Genomic DNA, 19,576 nt, shown 5'->3' on the forward strand with positions numbered 1-19,576 from the left:
CTAGTAAAGTTCTATGTGGCTAGTACCTTCATCAATTAATTCTACTTGTCCTGGCTCACGTTCTATGGTAGTTTGAAAGCCTGGTTCAGTCTGAGTATATTCAGAATCTTGAATTAAATTTACAATCAGTCTCGATATTTTTGCATTGATTAGTAAGTTAATGAGAGTGTCTTCATTTGGGGCTTTGAGCTCACCACAGTATTCCCACTTTTTGATTACCTTGATGGTTTCTCCTATGCATCTGTTTGTAGGCAGAAAACAGCAGCACGAGAACACTGGGCACCAATCTTTCCTTTTCCCATCTTTAGGTCAGTTCGAACCACAAGAATGGTTTTGTACTCCCCATTCTCTCCCAAGATGATTGCTTAGGTTTCTGTCTCTGGGTCTGTATTTGTCTCATCTCTTGAGTTCTGGGGTAACAAACATCCCAAGGTATCCCTGGATATGCCAGCCCAGGCATATGCCACAAACAACTCAGCCAAACTGAGTGTATCTATTGGAACCAAATACTCCATAAGCAAGGATTTGGAGAGCATTAAAAATACTTCCAACGCATTCACGACTTGTGGTTCTCCACTCCTAAACAAACAACATGCTTTACTTCCTGATTCAGTACATTGCATTCTTGTTTCCTTCTACAGAACTGTATCTTTGGCCAGAAAGGATTTGGATAGTGTCTTCTGTCTGTTCCCAACCACAGAATCACAGACTGTGTACTACTCCGTTTCTCTCTCCTTTTCCTGGTATTTCTCCAGTGGTACTGGTTGCCTCTGAGATGGGTGTGCTAGACATGAAACCCAAGATGAATGGGAGAGACAAATTATACATTGACATCAGTAAATTATCTGACAAAACATGCTACTTTGTGTGATACGGAAGATTAAAAAATATGTGTCATGTTTTATTTGATTTAGAATCTAACATGTCATATCACTTTTTTATTGGTTATCGTAAGAAAATAGTGCTGTTTCCATACTCTTTGAAGGACAATGTATAGTGTGCCTAAGTGTGGAGCAGGTAAATCAATTACAACTAGCAGAGTAGTTTGGGGAAAAGACCACTGGTCTTTAAAATCTAACTGACAGCTTGTATTGAAACCACTAATGGTTTTCTAATTTTGCTGTCATTGTTTATGTAATAATAAAAGACACATTTCAGTTACAAATTTTTCTTTTTTCTTGTTTGCCTATTTCTCCCTAGATTTCGGTGATTCCTGGATAAGTTGATATGGAACAATAAATTCCCTGTATACCCTATTCCATAAATATAAAATGAAATTTAGTAATTATTTATTTAGATAGTTCAAATTAACTCCATTACTGAAAATATCTCATAGAAACTGGATTTTAAATTTATATTTGGGATATAATTTTTGAAGCCTCAACCATATTGTGAAATAATTTTTCAGAATTCCACTAGAATTTGTTCTACTTTCAGAATAGCCCATAATGAGATGCTACAGTGAACTTATGTATGATCATGAAGATGACTTTATTTTATACTTTCTTTCTGCATGCATAAATGCACACCTTTAGTATCTGTTCATTAAATCACCAAAGCCTTGACTATTTCATCCTCTGCTCATTCAACTGAGCTAACAAAGGTGCTCATTCCTTTTAAATGGATGGGGGCAATGCCAGAACCATATGTCAGTCTTAAAGGTCCACTCTAATTGGGTGCATGGGAGGCCTAGGTGAGCCTAAGGTTTTCAGAGAAGTGAGTGTGAGTCATCTAGCTCAATATCACGGTTACATGAGGCTGCAGAGGGTCAAAGACTTCATGAAATATTTTCAACGAGGGAATTTGTGATGGGAATTTGTGTGTATATATATAATTTTCTGCCAGCAGCTCAGAATCCATGAGAGTCCAGAAACCCTTTCACAATTTCGTTTTTCTCTCACACAAGGAGAGATGGGGCTGAATTTTAGTTCCTCATCTTACCTTGTCTCTTCCATCTTTCGTGTTGTGGGGAAAGGACAGAGTGAAAAGGGGGCCAAATGATCGTGAAAATCCCATGATACTGCTACCTTAGATAGTTATTATACCTTACTTGACTTGGTATTGCAAGAGGGTTCAAAAGTATTCAATGTTAAACTTGATTACCTAAGTTTATTCCCAGGGACCAAAACGGTGATGGCAGAGAACAGAAAACTGCAAAGTGTTCTCCACATGTGGGTGGTAAACACGCACACATGCACATGCGTGAGCACACACACACACACACACAGACAGAGAGAGACAGAGAAAGAGAGAGAGCCAGAGAAAGAGAGAGAGGGAGAGAAGGAGGGAGGGATGAAAGGAGGGAGATAGAGAGACAGACAGACAGACACACACACACACATACACACACACACACAGAGAAACAGACAGACAGAGACAGAGAGAGAGAGAGAGACAGAGAGAGAGAGAGAAAGAGAGAGAGCCAGAGAAGGAGGGAGGGAGGAAAGGAGGGAGAGAGAAAGAGACACACACACACACACACTCACAGGGAGAGAGAGAGAGAGAGAGAGAGAGAGAGAGAGAGAGAGAGAGATTTCATACATGTATATCTAGGCCCACAAAGTAGTTAAAAATTGCCTGCATTGAAGAACAGTAAAAATCAAACTTATACTTTTGAAACTCACAGTCAAGAAACCTAGTACTTAAAAATCCCTTAATTCACAGTGATTTCTCTTCCTGCCACAAGCTAAGCTGAAAGGCATTACAATGTGCAGTAGTGAAAAGGGCGGTGTTTTGCTGCATGAGAGACCTGGGTTCGATTTCTCATTGATCTTCCTATTCTCTGTGGTACTTCCTGAACCTTTATAGTTATCAGTTCTTAAATCTGAATTAAAGAGTTAATGAATCCTGAATGTAGAAGAGGGTGGGGTAGAGCCTAATAACATTGGCTTTTCAATAGCTATTTGTTCTTTCCCATTAAACAGGCATGAGCATAATCTTTAATTCTCACATTCTTTTAACTGAGAATTGAATGATAATGTTTATTGAACATTTACTATGTTCCACTCATCGAGCTAAGTGTTTTCATACATTAACTCATTTAATTATTATAACAACTTTATAAATTAGGGACTATTATGATCTCCATTTTAAAGTCAAGGAAAATGAGCCATGTAGAGTTGTAGTCATTTGCTCAAGGATCTATAGCCAACGCTTTCTTTTTTCTTAGTTTTGCCAGAGTCCACTAGGCTATGATTCTTTTCACTTAACTCATCATATCTAAAAATCTCTTTCAAGTCAATATTACATTAAAACTTAAGGAAAGAGTTCTACTAGAATTAATAAGTATTCAAGTAAGTTATTATCATCCTCTTCATTTCTGATGGGATACATAAGAAAGTTAATTGAAGAAAGTAATGGAAAATGCCCCCGTTAGAGGATATGGCTGAGTGATTTGATGGTTAGAATGCCAAATGACTTCTAACCCTCTTCAGTTTCCTGAGAAGTAGCCAATGACTACGGCCCCTCTGTCTTCAGGCTTATTTGATCAGTGAAGTCACTCTAAATACTCCAAAATTATTTTGACATCAATAAATAAATTTCATTTAGAAATGTACTACATAAATGATGTTTTTCATTAAGACTTAAGGTTGGTCATGTTTTTTCTAAAAAAAATGGTTTCTGATGAGCTTCCCACCCTAATGCAGCCCAGTCCATCCTGCTCTTATCTTTACCTTTATGTAGAGAGAAATAAATACCTTCAATCAGAAAAATGAGAACTTACAATTCTTAGCAATAAGAATTTTTAAAATATTAGAGAAAATAAGTAAATGAAGGTAATATTATGAATATACAAAGACTTTATAAGTAGAGGACAGGCAATTATTTACTTTGAATAGTTTAATCACCCACTTTCTTGTGGTTGGATGTGTGTTTTCTTGTAGTTGGATCTGTCTTTGTGTGTGTGTGTGTGTGTGTGTGTGTGTGTGTGTGTGTGTGTTGTATGTACTGGAGCATTTGCGGTGCTCTTTACTTTCAGATGTTTGTAATTCTCTCCAACTTTTTTATCCAGTGGTCTAAGGAAAGATCTCTCTGACCCAAGGGCAATGAATCTGATGACTGATTTTATTTCTGTCCAGTTAACTGCTAGACATGAGAGCTATGACTCTCCCTGAGCCCCTTATCATTTTACCCTGTGTAGCTCTCTTTTATTTCTGTCCCCATCACTGCACTTTTCCCCCAATCATCACATCTACTCTCACATTCAAAGCTTCTACTGAAGTGTTCCAAAATGTCACACAGATGAGAGACATGGATGTATAGAGGAGATTGAGAATCCTCAGTTCGATTTGTATTCCGTCTCATGCTGCTAGTAAGAAGACACTGATTCATATTGTTTTCTGACTGTCCAAATACAGGAAAAGGGGCAATTTAGTATGGGATCTCATTTTCTCTAGGAAGTAACCATTTTAAACTTTTGGGAAACTCCTCCTCCTCCTCCTCCTCCTCCTCCTCCTCCTTCTTCTTCTCTCTCTCTCTCTCTCTCTCTCTCTCTCTCTCTCTCGCTCTCTCTCTCTTGCTCTCTCGCTCTCTTGCTCTCGCTCTCGCTCTGTGTGTGTGTGTGAATGTGTGTGCATGCATGCACATGCATGTTGACTCATTTACCAAATGTATCCATATAATCTAATTACAAAACCATACAATCTAATTACAAAATCAATCCAGTGTTTTTATTCACTCTGTTAATTTCAGAGATGTATACTATATTCTTATAATATTAATCTTACATTTACCCTCTAACTTCTCCCAAACAACCCTGACACATTCACTTCCCATGTTCATGTCCTCCTTTCACAGCCCACTGAGATCAATCAGTGCCTTTCTCATGGGAGTAGTGACAGCTACTAAAGCCATGAGCATCCTAAACGGGATTCTTCCTTGAAGCAAATTGGTTCTTCCTACCCAGGGGCTTTCAACTTCCAAATCTCCTTAAGGTAGGAGTGAGGCTTCATAGTCTCCTCCTAGTCTACGTTGGAAATTTTACAGGCTTGATATTTGGATAGATTTTCTCTAGGCAATCACAAACAGTGTGAATGTGTGACTTCAATGTCACTGAAGTATTCGAAAGACAGTGTTTCAGGTCAGTCTGCCCTAACCTCGGGTTGTTACAATCTTTCCTTCCTTGCTCCCAGGATGCTCCCTAAGCCATGGGGCAGGGTTTCTTTTTTGTGTGGTTTTGTTTTCACTACAGTGTAGGTATCTCAATACAATTTGTATTTTCTAGGTTTCATTAAGTCTATATTCAGCAAGAATTGTGTTGTATATAAAACAGTTACCACTAAACCATTTTCAATCGATATTTATAAGATCCACATATCCTCACACATTTAAGCAACTAATATTAGAAAAACTAGTGGTTCATTTGGGCTTCCTACTGTGTTTCACAGCAGTGAAAGTATTTTTCCCATATCTATTATAGTCCTTATTTTCTTTAAGTGTTCACGATGTATCCTTGTGCTATGTTTTCAATGTCTTCATTTGAGATGGTTGTTTCAACTTCTTTGATGTATAAGACTGTAGACAGCTGTGACATAAGTAAGATTTGCCAAATGTTATTATTTAACAACAACAATGCTGCCTGAAATGTTAGTATTTCATAGTATCTTTCTGTCTCTATGCTCCTTTTCCTTTATTACGTATCTTTAACTTTTCTTAAATGTTTGAGAGTAGGTTGCAGGCATGGTAACTCTAAATACTTCAGTATTTTCGTCTAAAAAGTACACACTTTCCCTTAAACTCAGTGTAATTATCAATGTTAAGAGGCATCACTAATGGTTCCGGGGAGACATCTCAGTGGAAGAAAGTGTTTGCTGTCCAATCTTAATAACCTGAGTCCAAATCCAAGAATCCAGGTTAAAAGTCAACATGGTAGTATACATCTGTAATTCTAGTGCTTTATGGTGGAATAGGAGGGGGAAAAGGTCAGACTCAATGGAAGAAAGTTATAGAAACAGGCTCTTCCTCAAAACAAGAAGGAAGAAGAGAATCAATTCTTTTTCTTTATCTTTTATTTTTTTCAAGACAGGACTTCTGGGGCTGGAGAGATGGCTCAGAGGTTAAGAGTATTGTCTGCTCTTCCAAAGGTCCTGAGTTCAATTCCCAGCAACCACATGGTGGATCACAAACATCTGTAATGGGGTCGGTCTGGTGCCCTCTTCTGGCCTGCAGGCATACACACAGACAGAATATTGTATATGTAATAAATAAATAAATATTTTTTAAAAAGACAGGACTTCTCAATAGCTTTGGAGCCTGTCTTGTAACCAGCTCTTGTAGAGTAGACTGGTCTCAAATTCACAGTGATCTACTTGCCTCTGTCTCCTGAGTGCTGGGATTAAAGGCGTTCTCCACCACTGCCCGGCTGAGAACTAATTCTTAAAAGTTGTCTTCAGATCTCTACAAATAGCTCAGGTCATATGCTTGAAGACACACAAACCCACATAGGCATGTATGCAAAAACATACACCCCCACCCCCCACTCACACACCCACCCTCCACACGCCCTCCACATGCCCTCCACACTTATATTTTAGAAGTCCTTATTAAGCCCATATAACATGCAAGTGGTGGTAAACAATGCCCATCACAGAAGGGAGATGTACTTCCCTGTGCTCCATCTTTGGATTTCTGTGATGGAGATTTCCTGATGGAAACACATCCAAGTAAACGGGAGATATTTCTGGAGACATAACCATCTATAGTTGGTTTTATTTGAAGAAATTATATCAGAAATATTATTGGGGGTCCACATGGATTTGTAAGAGGCACAGAAAATATTTAAATCTAAATATTAACAATTCTATTAATTTAAAAATATTTAAGAAAATAAAAATTTGCGATTTTGTGAATAAGTACAAAATACCAAGGAAATATTGAGTTGACCACAATAGCTTTATTCATAACAATGTTAATCTACAAAATAATTGATGACTTTCTACGTTTGTTTCTGTTAGTTTCTTTATATCAACAGAGATTTTATTGTTGCTTTTGTCACAGCCTACATTAAAACAAAAACACACATTTGGAGTTTGTGACCTGAATACAAACGCAGGCTTCTTTCAGATTTTGTGAATATTTTCCAGCTGCTTTGTGATAGGAAGCCAATTATGTACAATATATCATACAGAGGAAGCAATTACATTCATTTCCTTGGGCACTGAGAAATTTGATAAGGTTGACACTTGGCACATTGAGCTGTGATAACAGTTAATTTTTTAAAAGGCATAAAATATAGGCCAGTTGAATTGAAGTCATTTGTTTTTAAATTGTTGAAAATTGTGTTACCTTAGATGCTTTCAGATGACAAGAGGAGTGAAAAATTAATTTAGAAATCTATTCTACATGCAGAATGTGTACTAGGCTCATTCAATTAGAACAAAATACTTCATTCTGCAAGCCAAACAATTCATGAACCTTGTGATTAGCCTTTGATGCGCTGAACTTTGGGGAAAGGTTAAGAAGGAAGATCTTATTGGACTCAATGTTTTAATGGACCACATTTTATTTTTTTTAAAGTTCTTCATTTCTTTTTCTTCTTTCATCTCTTCACTGGTATGCTGCCTGAAATACTAGACATATGTATCAATCAGGTAATACAGATAACTCACAGTTATAAATGAATGATGTGTTCATATTTATTTATTTTCTACGCAGTTCTACTGAGGCAAATGTATGTTTACTACATTGTATTGCTTTTGAGAAAAGTAATGCACCAGACTTTGTACTTGCACAGAAAGAGCTCCTATTATACTTGGACTTTAAATGAATTTTCTTCTTGAATATGTCTGGATGAAGGGGTATAATTTTTTTTTAAAGTTCTTCATTTAACATACAGTAGAATGAACATGGATATGAGGAAAAAAATAGATAAATGCCCTTGGGGAATTATTGGAACAATGGAGTCTCCTGAAGATGGTGTCATTGTGTCTTAATTTTTCTGGAATCAACCTAATATGCAGCTTTTGTTTCCTTTCTTCTCACAAAAGTCCATTTAGAGCATGGAAAGAAAACATTCATGAACTAGATAAATGATTAGGCTAAAGTTCTAGGCAGGAACTCCATTGATATGTCAGGTGTTAAATGTTTATAAGACAAAGGAAAGTTTAAAGTCCCTTCAAACTATAAGAAAAGCTGCACATTTCATCCTAAAGTGTGCAACACTGATAACATGGGAAGGGCATGTCACTTCCTAACAGTATGACTGTTCCATATCAATGCATAATCATTGTTTTTCTTGGCAGTAGGGTAGTGGTTTATCAACAGTTAGTTATAACTGTCCCTCTCTCTATAAAAACGTAAAAAAATCTTTGCAATATGGCTACAGGCTTTATTGTTTTAAATATTAAGATAATGATTAAAGTTTCCTTGGAATATGTATCGAGGAATGAAGATTTCTTACTTGTTGTTTTCAAGTATAGCCTGTGTTTCAGATTGGATCATCAAGTTGTTATAGGCCATAAGCAGCTATTTAAAAACCCATGGTTTTTCTTACACATTTTTCCTTAACAGAAAGCAGCTATTTAAAATAAAAGGAAACTTTAAAATCCATTTTCAAGGTTTTCTTCCTCTAAAATGAACTTCTACAGGTAACCTGTCACTAAGTCCACAAGTCTCCCAAGACAAGGTATCTTTTGTCATTTCTTTAGATGCCCATCCTTCCCTAGATTTCATTAAGACTTTGCTATGACAAATGTCTTCTCTGGAGTGGCTCGAGGCTTCAGTGAAGGCTGTGGAAAATGAATAGATAAATAATAGGTATCAGAGACCATTTTATAACAATATTTCCAGTGGTGTTTTTCCTGTACACACTGCAGCACGGTAAATAGAGATGACTGGTCCAGGCTGGGTATTTGGCTGCAGCAACAACACATCACAGCTAAGTGGACAAAGAAAGACAAATGGACATAATGAAAGCCACATATGTGTCTATTGTGGCAGACCTTATATTTTTATTCTGTAAACAATAACGGTAGGATTAATGTGTGTTTTGCATCTTTGGACATTACACTACCTCATGTTTTGTCTCAGACACAAACTTCACCTTGATTTCATAAAACCAATATGTCTTTTTTCATGTAAGTCCGCTTTTCTTGTGTTGAAATAAAAAAGAATATTATCAAGAGAGGTTGTGTCTGTACCTCAATTAAAAAACAAATAAAAGAGGGTAGAATGTAAGATAAAGTTTCAGTGATAAAAACAGTATTTTCTTAATTCACGCTCCTTAGAAAGAGATCAAATTATGTTATCTAATTAGTTGTTCTTCTGTCAAACTTTTTTTTTGCTCAACAGTCTTTTTTCATATTTTGTTTGTTTTTGCTGGCTTAAGTCCATACCAAAAGTAGCTTATGCAACATGGATACCTGAAGTTATTAACTGGGAGATAAAAATAGAGTTAAAATAAAAAGTGCATAGATAATGCCAATTAGTGACAAAATAATAATCTAAATACTGCGTGAATAAAGTTTAATACAATCACAAAGAAGCAAAAGTTACCCATTCCACAGCATTCATGCAGATTGAAGAGAAATGTTCCTTAGTTAGGATAACTGCATTTAAAATGTAATAAGTTTTACCTATTTGTGGAATTATTAAAACATTAACTTGAAAAGACAATACTTAAACACATTTAAGAAACTATTGTCTTTAGAACATGATAAAGTTAATAAAAATAAGCAGAGCACAATTACTTTGATAAAACGAGAAGACAAAACCCGAAGATGAAGAATACTGAATAGATAAGTTCTCACAATAATATAAATAATGAAAGAAAATAAATTTACTATTAAAAGAGTCCAATTTTCACCCATTATTTTATAACTGAATAAAAAGACATACTCATCGTCCTAAATATCTGGAGGACCGGAGACTTCTCAAATAGTGCAAAAAGTGAAATCATACAGTTTTAATATAGTGATACACTATATGAAATATATATATGATGCCTAAACTATTTTTCTATAACCCAGGAATTATATTGCCAATTATCATTTCTAAAATATTCTTTATTGAGTTATACCCTTTTAAATTTCTGTTTAGTTCAAATATCCTATAAAAAATACATGGTAAATGATCTTCCCACTCTGTGAGAAACACTAGCATTGTGGTAATATTGTTGAAAATATTTAGCCCACACAAAACAGCAAGCCATAATATAAGAAGCACAAATAAATAAACAGAATAGATATTTATTTTACAAATTTGAGGTTATTTGGAGATAGACAAATGTTCAAAATCTTCTATCTGAAAATATCTTCTTTGTTTTTCAGTTTTAAACATTGATTATGTGTTATTCCTCATAAAATGAAAACCAAAATGTTTGGTTAAAATAACACGATCTTGGCAATGGTTCTAAAATGTACTGGTGATAAGTAGCAAGCATTGTTGTAAGGACTGGTAGAGGCAAAGGCTAGAATTATTAATACATATGCCTAGAAACCCATGAGCTTTTGGAGAATACATCTACATTTAGAAAGAAAAAGAAACATCTATGTAATGTTTTAGTTGCTCCTTAACTCTGTCCTCCTCTGGGTTTTCCTTCTATCTGTCCACATTCCCTCAATGTCAAATTAAGTCATAATTTGGCATGAACATAAAAAAGTTAATAAGCACTAACATATTCTGAATTCAGGGAACAAAACTTTCTGTACTTCTTATTCTTGTTGCAGTTTTGAATTTCTGTATTTCCTGTTAATTATCTTTCTAGGTTAGTTGAGTATCGCAAACCACTAATAGATGTTTTGTTTGATCTGCCTGTATAATTTCTTTTTTCTTTTCCATTTATTTATTTATTTATTTATTTTTGGTTTTTCAAGTCAGGGTTTCTCTTGTGGCTTCATAGTCTGTCCTGGAATGTTCACATTTAATATATTCTTATGAGTTTTGTTCAGAATATTCAGGGTTACAGTGACTTTCAAAGTTATAAAGAAAAATACCTTGCTTTGGTACTATGGAAATTATAGTCAATATGACTATAATTAGTGATGGTACAGTGTATTATTGAAAAAAGTAGAGTGGACTTTTTAAATTTTGCACCAAAATGATATCTTTGAAGACCATTTGTCAATAAATAAGAATTAACCTTTTCTTGATTTGTATATGCTTTACAATATCAGTTTGTTCATGATGAGCATGTACATTATTGGCTATCAGTTTAAAGAAAAAGTCAAAATTCAAAATTGGTAATAAAGTTATCTCAGAGATTCTTTCAGCATATGTGAAAATATCTTCCAGAAAGAAAGAAAAAGAAACATGAGTCGTTTGTTTAAGGGAGATCAGAAGTGACAAATGCATTACTGTTAGGAATAAAAGGCAGTGTTGGTAAAATGGGCATCGTACCAAATAACTGTAATTGAACACTGATATTCCTTGAAGAACACTCTGTTATGATCTCTGTGTTATACTATTTAGACATTCCAGAATATTATTCAATAATAATGTCTCCATTGTTCTGTTCTTAAACTCACAAAACAATTATGATTCCACCTAATTTGGGATTTTATATATAACTCTATCAGAAAGAGCCATGTGCAGAGGGAATTATCACCAGTTGCTGTGAGTTGAATATAAATGATCATCAAATAATGCAATTAGCAACTGTTCCTCATGACAGTTCTATAATAAGTTAACTTCCTGTGTTAACTTCAAATATGCGTGCATTGATACAGTCAAGCGCTGTGCAGTGGTTGTGAGGAAAAGCCGGGAGAGTATTCTGTATGCTAATTAATAATAGTGATTTTCTAGGTTAGTTAAAATAAAGAATTAATACTGAGAAAATTTTGGATCAGAGTAAAAATAATACGCTCCAACAAAGTGTTGTAAAGACAAAATAAAAATAATAGTACATATAAAATTCATAGAGATTGACATAGTATTAGTCCATTAATATTAAGTATCTTTGCTTTCATTAATGCTATTATCAACATCAAGTTATGTGCTTGCTCACTCCCCTCATAGATGGCTAATACCGGCATCAACATACCTGGGAAGAGAGAACCTCAGCTGGGAAAACACATTCATCAGATTGGCTTGTGGGTCTGTCTGCAGCATGTTATTGATTATTAATTGTTGTAGCAATCAAAAACAGTCACTGTTCTAGGGGAATGGGCCAGAACTGTATAAAATAAGAAGGGTAGTTGAGTAAGTCATAGGAGGAGGACGCTAAGAAGTGTGTTTCCAAGGTCTCTGCTTCTGTTCCTGCTTTGAGTTTCTGCTTTGGTTTCCCTTGACAATGAACCTTAACCTTGAGAGGCAAATATAGTCTTTCCTTCCCATGTTGCCTTTGTCAGTGTTTGAACACAGCAAGAGAAACAAACTTAAGACACCTCTCCACTAATCATTTTGATGACTTTTATCTTAAATCTACTGTTGTGATACCAAAATATAATTATGACATTTCTGATATGATAAGATTTATACTTTTATCTTTTCAAAATAAATTTGCAAAATAAGAGATTTTGCTGCTTACACAATAAAGTCACTGGATGAGCTCAGATCTAAATAATTTTACATAGGGTCACATCCATATTTCTTTCTAACATTTAATTGTTTAAAAAGCTTATAAATGCTATGGGTCCCATAATTTACTCTTTTCGGTGTACTTCATACAAACTATTTTTTTCTAATATAAAGATAATAAAGAAAGAGACAAAAATTCATTATTAAACTGAAATTATTTCCAAGAGATTAGCATTGCTTATTATTTTACCCTAATAAAAATTCCAAAAATGTGATATAATTATTTAAAAATTAAGAGACAGTTCTGTATTTCAAGCTTTAACTGAAGGTTTTTATATTAATAAACACTAAAAAATGTACCTTAGTAGTTTGCAAAATTAATTGAGTTCTTCCCCTCAGCGGAGATTCAAGTAAAAAGAAAAAGAAACAAAGAAGACAAAAGCTGATTCTATTTCAGTTTGGGGAAACATAACGAGTCACACATTTCTTTTCTCAAAACATGTCAATAGGTGCATGATCAAGTACTTTGCAACATGGTCAAAGTTGCTTCCCCGAGGCTAGTCATAGTCCTGATCCCAACGGCCCCTTTTATTCTGTACAGCTGCCAAATCACTTGGCTACCTTTCCCTCTCACATTTCCTGATAATTGCATTGAAATATCACCCAGCTTTTGTGTAAGGTTGTGAAGAAATTAGGTGACTGGACAGTGATAAGATGCGGAGATCGAGTGTGCATTATTACCCTTAGAAGGAGAGTTCTAGTTTATTTCCTGCATAATGTGATAGTGAGTACACAGAGGTAGATAGGAGGTAGATAGACTTCAGGAACTATGAATCCAGTTTGTACATAGGATTTACTTCTTCAAGCAACATTCATTCATCATTTGGTAATTTTTGCTATAAAGCTGGTCAGAGAGAACATCAATTTCAAAGATTAATGGTAAATGTCAGAAATTAACAAAACTAAAATGGTAAGGGGATCTGACCTAGGAGGGCCTTGGGGGATAGGTTAAGAGATAACATACAAGGTATTATTAAATGTTATAAAGAGTAGGCTAACTTGACTGGGCAAGTTGGTTTCAATGCAATTGAAAACAACACATAACAATGAAGCCATTTACTAATTTAAGATAAATTTTGTCATTAGATATCTAATATTCAACTAGTTTCAAAGTCAGCTTATTTCACAAAAGGGTCAATGGCAGAACTTATTTTAAGGATAAATATTTTGGGATATATTAACCAAGGCCAACATAATTCATTTTTTCAGTTTTTATTATTAATATTGTCCAATTCTTGTTAGATGCCTGGCAGTATGTTACACAATCAGATCAAGAAGGACAGAAATATTATAGGCTATCTGCTTTGTCTCCAACCTCCCCACCCAAGGTAGTGGGTGCTAAAAGCTGAAAGTCATGTGCCTGTGGAGTTGTACTTGCTGGTTTTCATTTTTAGTGGTTATTGTTCCACTTTCCCTCAAATGGGTTTTTATTACAATGTTTAAACAAACAGGATTTTCTAAATATGTATCTTCTTTCTCAAATGGTAAATTATTCACCTTAGAGTCATTCTTTTTTTTTTTTTTTGTAAGGAAAATATTACTTTATTACAAATTTCACACTAGCATAATAGTCAGTGCAGAAATGCTGCCTGGTGCCATTAAGCAACAATTCAACCATGTTATGTCCAGGGTTCACACCTTCATCTACACACAAACTTTCATGTTTCTGTGAGCATAACACAGTGAAGCAGAACATTGAGTTGAAACCCGCAATGGATGTTTTTACAGGCTGCACTGTAGAGAGGAGCACGCGAGTTACCTTTGCCTGGGGGACATTATGTAACCAATCAATAACTTAGGGACCGACAGTCTCCACTGGTTTCCAGTGTGCACAGGGCTGGCTGCAGGCGGCACCATTAGGAAGCGCCCTCCATGTCCACATCCTCCTGTAACTGCTGTACCATTTTTTCCTCCACCTGCTTTCCTTTGCCTGCAAGAGGAGCCCGGATAAGATGTATGTTCTGTTTGACTTCTTTGATATCCTGAACCTTCTGTAGCTCTTTGTTTTTCTTCAACCTGTTCATTATAAACTTAGCCTGCCGTTTCTGTTTGATCTCTTCAACCCTCTTCATTGCATCAATAGTTTTATTGCACAGCTCTCGCTGGTGTTTCACAGGTTCATTTCTACGTTTTTCAAATTCAAATGAGTTGTCCACCGTGAGCTCCTTGTCAGCTGCCTTCCGGAAGGCTTTAGTCCACCTGACCTTGCGTGGATTCCGCTTCTTCTTGAAGTTTCTATGACACTTGGATTTGCAAAATCGGAACACCTTGCAGTCGTTGCGGACGAACATCATGCCGTGGCCAGGGTAGATCGGCCCGGAACAGAAATAACATTTCTCGATCCTCATGTTGACTCCGCGTGGGCCCCACCTCCCAGGTGCTGAACTTCCTTAGAGTCATTCTTAATACTAAATTATGCTGTCAGATTTTAAAATAGTCGTCCTTTCTTTACTAGTGTTTATGTTCCTCTTTAGAGACAAATGACTAGTAGACTGGCTTTTCTAGCGTGGTTTGTTAATGCAAATACAAATATATGAAATGACAAGTATGCATAACTAAAGAAATTCATCCACTAAGAAGGAGGCAGATTTGAATTACTTTTCCTATCTTTACTTTGGCTCACTGGTGACGATATTTAACAATTGGTCATCCAGTGGCATTCAAGATTGTGTGAGAATTAGTAAATCCCTCTGGTCACTATTTTATAATAATTTGTCTTACTATTATACTACATAAAATCATAATCCAATTGTCCCTGAACGTTTCTAAACATTTGTAGTTTTAGCTCTGTTTTCTCTGGCCCATAACTGAAGGTAGAAGGTTTAATGCCTTCATTGCCCTTGGCATTTCCAGGTAATTGTATTCATTTCCTTTTCTATATGATTATGGTATTGATTTCTTGTTTCTAAAACATGGTAAACACATAATACCATTTTTACTCTTTCTGCTTTGATAACTCACCTTATGATGAGCTTATAACTTCTTTTTTTAGATTGCATAATGCTTTATTAACCTTGATTTTTTTTCTTTTCTGTTTTAATTTTTAAATTTCATTTTAAGAAATATTTTTCTCATTTTACATGCCAAATCCAGTTCCCATTCTCTGCCCTCCTCCTGCTCCTTTCCACCCCCCCCCATTTCACTACCATCCACTCCTTGGGGAGGGTAAGACTTCCCACAGCAAATCAACAAGGTCTAGCACATTGCTTTGAGGCAGGACCAAAGCCCTGTCTACTATACCTAGGCGGAGCAAGATGTCCCTCCAAAGATAATGGGTTCCAAAAAGCTAGAGGAAGCAGTGAGGATAAATTTTGGTCTCACTACCAATGGCCCCAGAGTCTGCCCCAGCCATACAATTGTCAATCACATTCAGAGGGACTACTTTGGTCATATGCTGGTTCCCTCACTGTCAGGCCAGAGCTGGCAGGCTCCCATCAGCTCACGTATAGCTTATAACTTTTTAAGAGTTTGGCTTTAAGGAACTGATTTAGGACACACGGCCATTAGTGTTTTAAAATTTATTATAGATTACACCTTTACTGTTAAAAGTTTTGTTGACTATATCTGATGTATTTTTCCCTGTGCCTAAATCTTGGAATTATAGTATGGACTGTGTATTTGATATTCTACTCAGTATTAACCTAATCAGGATATCTCTATTTTTTTTTTTTTTTTTTTTTTTTTTTTTTTTTTTGGTTTTTCGAGACAGGGTTTCTCTGTGGTTTTGGAGCCTGTCCTGGAACTAGCTCTTGTAGACCAGGCTGGTCTCGAACTCACAGAGATCCGCCTGCCTCTGCCTCCCGAGTGCTGGGATTAAAGGCGTGCGCCACCACCGCCCAGCATCTCTATTTTTTTAACATTTAATTTTAACTTTGTTTTAGCTTTATTTAAGGGAATATATACTTGAGAAATAATCTCCTTTCACCTATAGGCTTCCATTTAGGCCCAAAATATCTGAAACAGTATATATATATATATATATATATATATAGTATATTTACTTGAGAATCATCTGCTTCCATCTACAGGTTTCTATCCAGGCTCAATAGATTGAAAAAGCTTAATATGAGACATATCATATATATATATATACATTTATATATATATCAAATATATGTATATATAGTGAGTATGCATGTTAAATATAACCTATTGTTATATATAAATAAATATTTTGCCATGGATTCGATGCCTCTTTCTTCTTCAGATAGATGTAGAAGCTATAGTCTCCAGCATGACTATATCTGTAGATGGAATAAGGGGGAGTGAATTAATATCAGGTGAGGTTATGTGGTAGAGATGAAAGATATGAGGAACGTCCTTATAAAACTTAGGGAAGTGAGATATTTCTTTGTCATGTGAGTGTATGAGCAAGAAGAATGCCTTTGTCAACCACATGGACATCCTGATAATGACACATGTGTCTTCCAAAACCATGAGAAACAAAAATTTATTGTCTAAGCCTTTTGATATGTGGAGATTTTGTATAGCAACTTGAGCTACTAAAGATGTATTTCTAGCAATTATTCATCTGCCTATATGGCTGTCCAGGAGGCTGCTGAAACTCACTTGAATTCTACAGATTGGGCTTACTCATCTCTAATAATGTATGCTTCTGGGTATTTTCTTTGGGACTGAACAGCTGCAGGACCAGGCGGGACAGAAACCTCTGTCAACAGATGGCACCAATGTGGACATTTCCATCTACATAAAACCTGAGAGTAAGGATTCTAGACACCAAAAGAACAGAACTAAGCATGGCTTTTTGGTAGCAGCATTTTTTCAGGTGGGCTCTGTTTCCTAGAGGCAAGCACATCTCAGTTAAGAGAGGCTTCCTGACTCAGTGTTAGCTACAAAAACCTTACAGTTCTTTTAAGAGGCCGTGCGACCAAACAATTAAATGGTGTCCATGAATAGCTGACAGCATGCTTCTTGGTGTGGGCAGGGACCTTAAAACTCCTTAGAGTTGTGGCAATAAACATGGCTCCAGCCAGTACCCCTGCCATGAAGCTAGACTCTCAGAAAGCAAAGGAATGGGGTGCATCCAGCTACCAAAGTCATGGTTTTAATTCTAGCTATATTGCTTAGCAAAATAAAACTCATGTGGTCAGAAAAAGAGAGATATACAGTAAAGATAGATTCAGACAAACAACACCTCTAAATGGTTTACAGTGTGTTTAGAAATATATGTTGGCTTGGGAGAGAAAAGTAAAAGGATAAAGTCCTTTAAAAAAAGAAAGGTAAAGAGAGTTGATGGAGAAGCGTCATCTGTCTATTGGTTAATGTCATCTGTCTATCTGTTGCTTTCATTGGTTAATTAATAAAAAATAATCTGCTTGGCCCTCTAATAGGACAAAAAATTAGGTAGACAGTAGACAAAACAAAATACTGGAAAACAAAAAGCCAAGTCAGACAGTAGCCATGATTCTCCCACTCCAGACAGATGCAGGTTAAGATCTTTCCTGGTAAGCCAGCTCATGGTACTACACAAAATATTAAAAATGGGTTAGATCAATATGTAAGAGCTAACAAATAAGAGGTTAGAGCTAATGGGCCAAACAATGTTTTAAAAAATACAGTTTCCATGTAATTATTTCCGGTAAAGCTAGCCGGGTGGCAGGACGCAGTCCGCTGCTCCTCACTACAGAGCCAGGGAATCCTTGGTGGCATCTCCTTTTTTTTTTTCCATGTTGTGTCCATCTTAGTCGTACTGACGCAGCTGTCTCAGGAACTCCAGGTGCTTCTTTTTCTCCTCTAGCTGAGCCACATCCTGCTCACTGTGTTGTAGCCTCTGCTGAGTGTTTGCCAGTTCGTCCCGGGGCCACTGGTTCTCCTGGCACAGCCACCGGACTTGAGCCCGAAGCTTCTGCTTCTCCGATTCCACCTTGCTCAGGTGGCTGTCCAGAGCCAGCATTACCTGGGCCACACTCAGTCCCAGTTTGATGTTCTCCATAGAGTGCCGCAGTTGTCGGGCCTTCTCATGCACCAGCCCTTCCTCATGGCCTCCCTGCTGTAGACACTCAATGGTGTGGGACAGGCTCTGTAGCACAGCCTGGTGCTCACTGCATAGGGCCACCAGCCCTTGGCTCACCAACCTGGTACTGTCCAGGATCTCCTCCTCGCTAAGCCGGTGTCCTGTAGGCTCATCCCGCTGTCCCAACACCAGGCCTGACATCCTGGGGGTGAAACTCGTGTGGTCAGAAAAAGAGAGATATACAGTAAAGGTAGATTCAGACAAAAAACACCTCTAAATGGTTTACAGTGTGTTTAAAAATATATGTTGGCTTGGTAGAGAAAAGTAAAAGGATAAAGTCCTTAAAAAAAAGAAAGGTAAAGAGGAGTTGGGTTTGGTGGTACACACCTTTAATCCCAGCACTTGGGAGGAAGAGGCAGGTAGATTCCTATGGTATCAAGGACAGGCTGGTCTACAAAGTAAGTTCCAGGACAGCCAAAGTTACAGAGGACCCTGTCTCAAATAACTCAAAATTAAAAATGAAAATAAAGGAAATACATATTAAAATAAAGCTATATAAAGATAGAAAATACACAGAGAATCTGGATACTGTATGTTATTGTGTTATATTTGAATTGTTTGACATCTGATGAAGGAGCAACATCTGTTAAAAACATTTGATTATAAATGCTGCTGGATTAATCCAACCTATATATTTTGAAAATGCTTTGACTTCAAATTTTAAGTTAAAATATATGTTACTTTGGAGAAGAGGTTTGTTTTTGTTTCTGCAGAAAATGAGAGGCTGTGAATTCATTCTGGGCTAAGAAAAATCAGATTTGATCAAGGAAGAACTCCTGAGAAATCTCCAATAGAAGCAGATAGCCCAGGTGTCTGAGTTCTACATTTGGGACAGTTTCAAGACTGCTGTCTGAGATGATCAAGTGTCACAGAATGTTTCAGTCAGTACTTGACCATAATTCTAATTTTTTTTAGGTTCCCATAAGATTAACAGTGCCCCCAATCAGCAGGAAGTAGCCTAGAAAACTGTACCCATATTAAAAAAAATGGATTATGGCTATTTATCTTGTTTAGAGTGGTGGTTACAGG

At 36.4% G+C, this 19,576-nt stretch overlaps 1 protein-coding gene and 2 pseudogenes across 1 annotated transcript; all 3 read right to left on the reverse strand.

Annotated features, from left to right (window-relative positions):
• Positions 1-536, reverse strand: LOC130889224 (peptidyl-tRNA hydrolase 2, mitochondrial-like; annotated as a pseudogene).
• A 13,512-nt stretch (positions 537-14,048) lies between these two features.
• On the reverse strand, positions 14,049-14,885 carry LOC130883052 (probable ribosome biogenesis protein RLP24). Its single transcript, XM_057783241.1, has one exon. It carries the CDS (start codon positions 14,859-14,861, stop codon positions 14,370-14,372), a length of 492 nt encoding a protein of 163 aa, XP_057639224.1. The 5' UTR covers positions 14,862-14,885; the 3' UTR covers positions 14,049-14,369.
• Positions 14,886-18,154: 3,269 nt separating this feature from the next.
• On the reverse strand, positions 18,155-18,688 carry LOC130862588 (kinesin light chain 4-like; annotated as a pseudogene).
• Positions 18,689-19,576: the final 888 nt, after the last annotated feature.

The sequence above is a fragment of the Chionomys nivalis genome, chromosome 1, assembly GCF_950005125.1.
Source record: "Chionomys nivalis chromosome 1, mChiNiv1.1, whole genome shotgun sequence".
NCBI lineage: Eukaryota > Metazoa > Chordata > Mammalia > Rodentia > Cricetidae > Chionomys > Chionomys nivalis.

Bases quoted from the DNA above. Each gene is read 5' to 3' on its own strand.
- LOC130883052 (XM_057783241.1), bottom strand. From the start codon at position 14,861: ATGAGGATCGAGAAATGTTATTTCTGTTCCGGGCCGATCTACCCTGGC.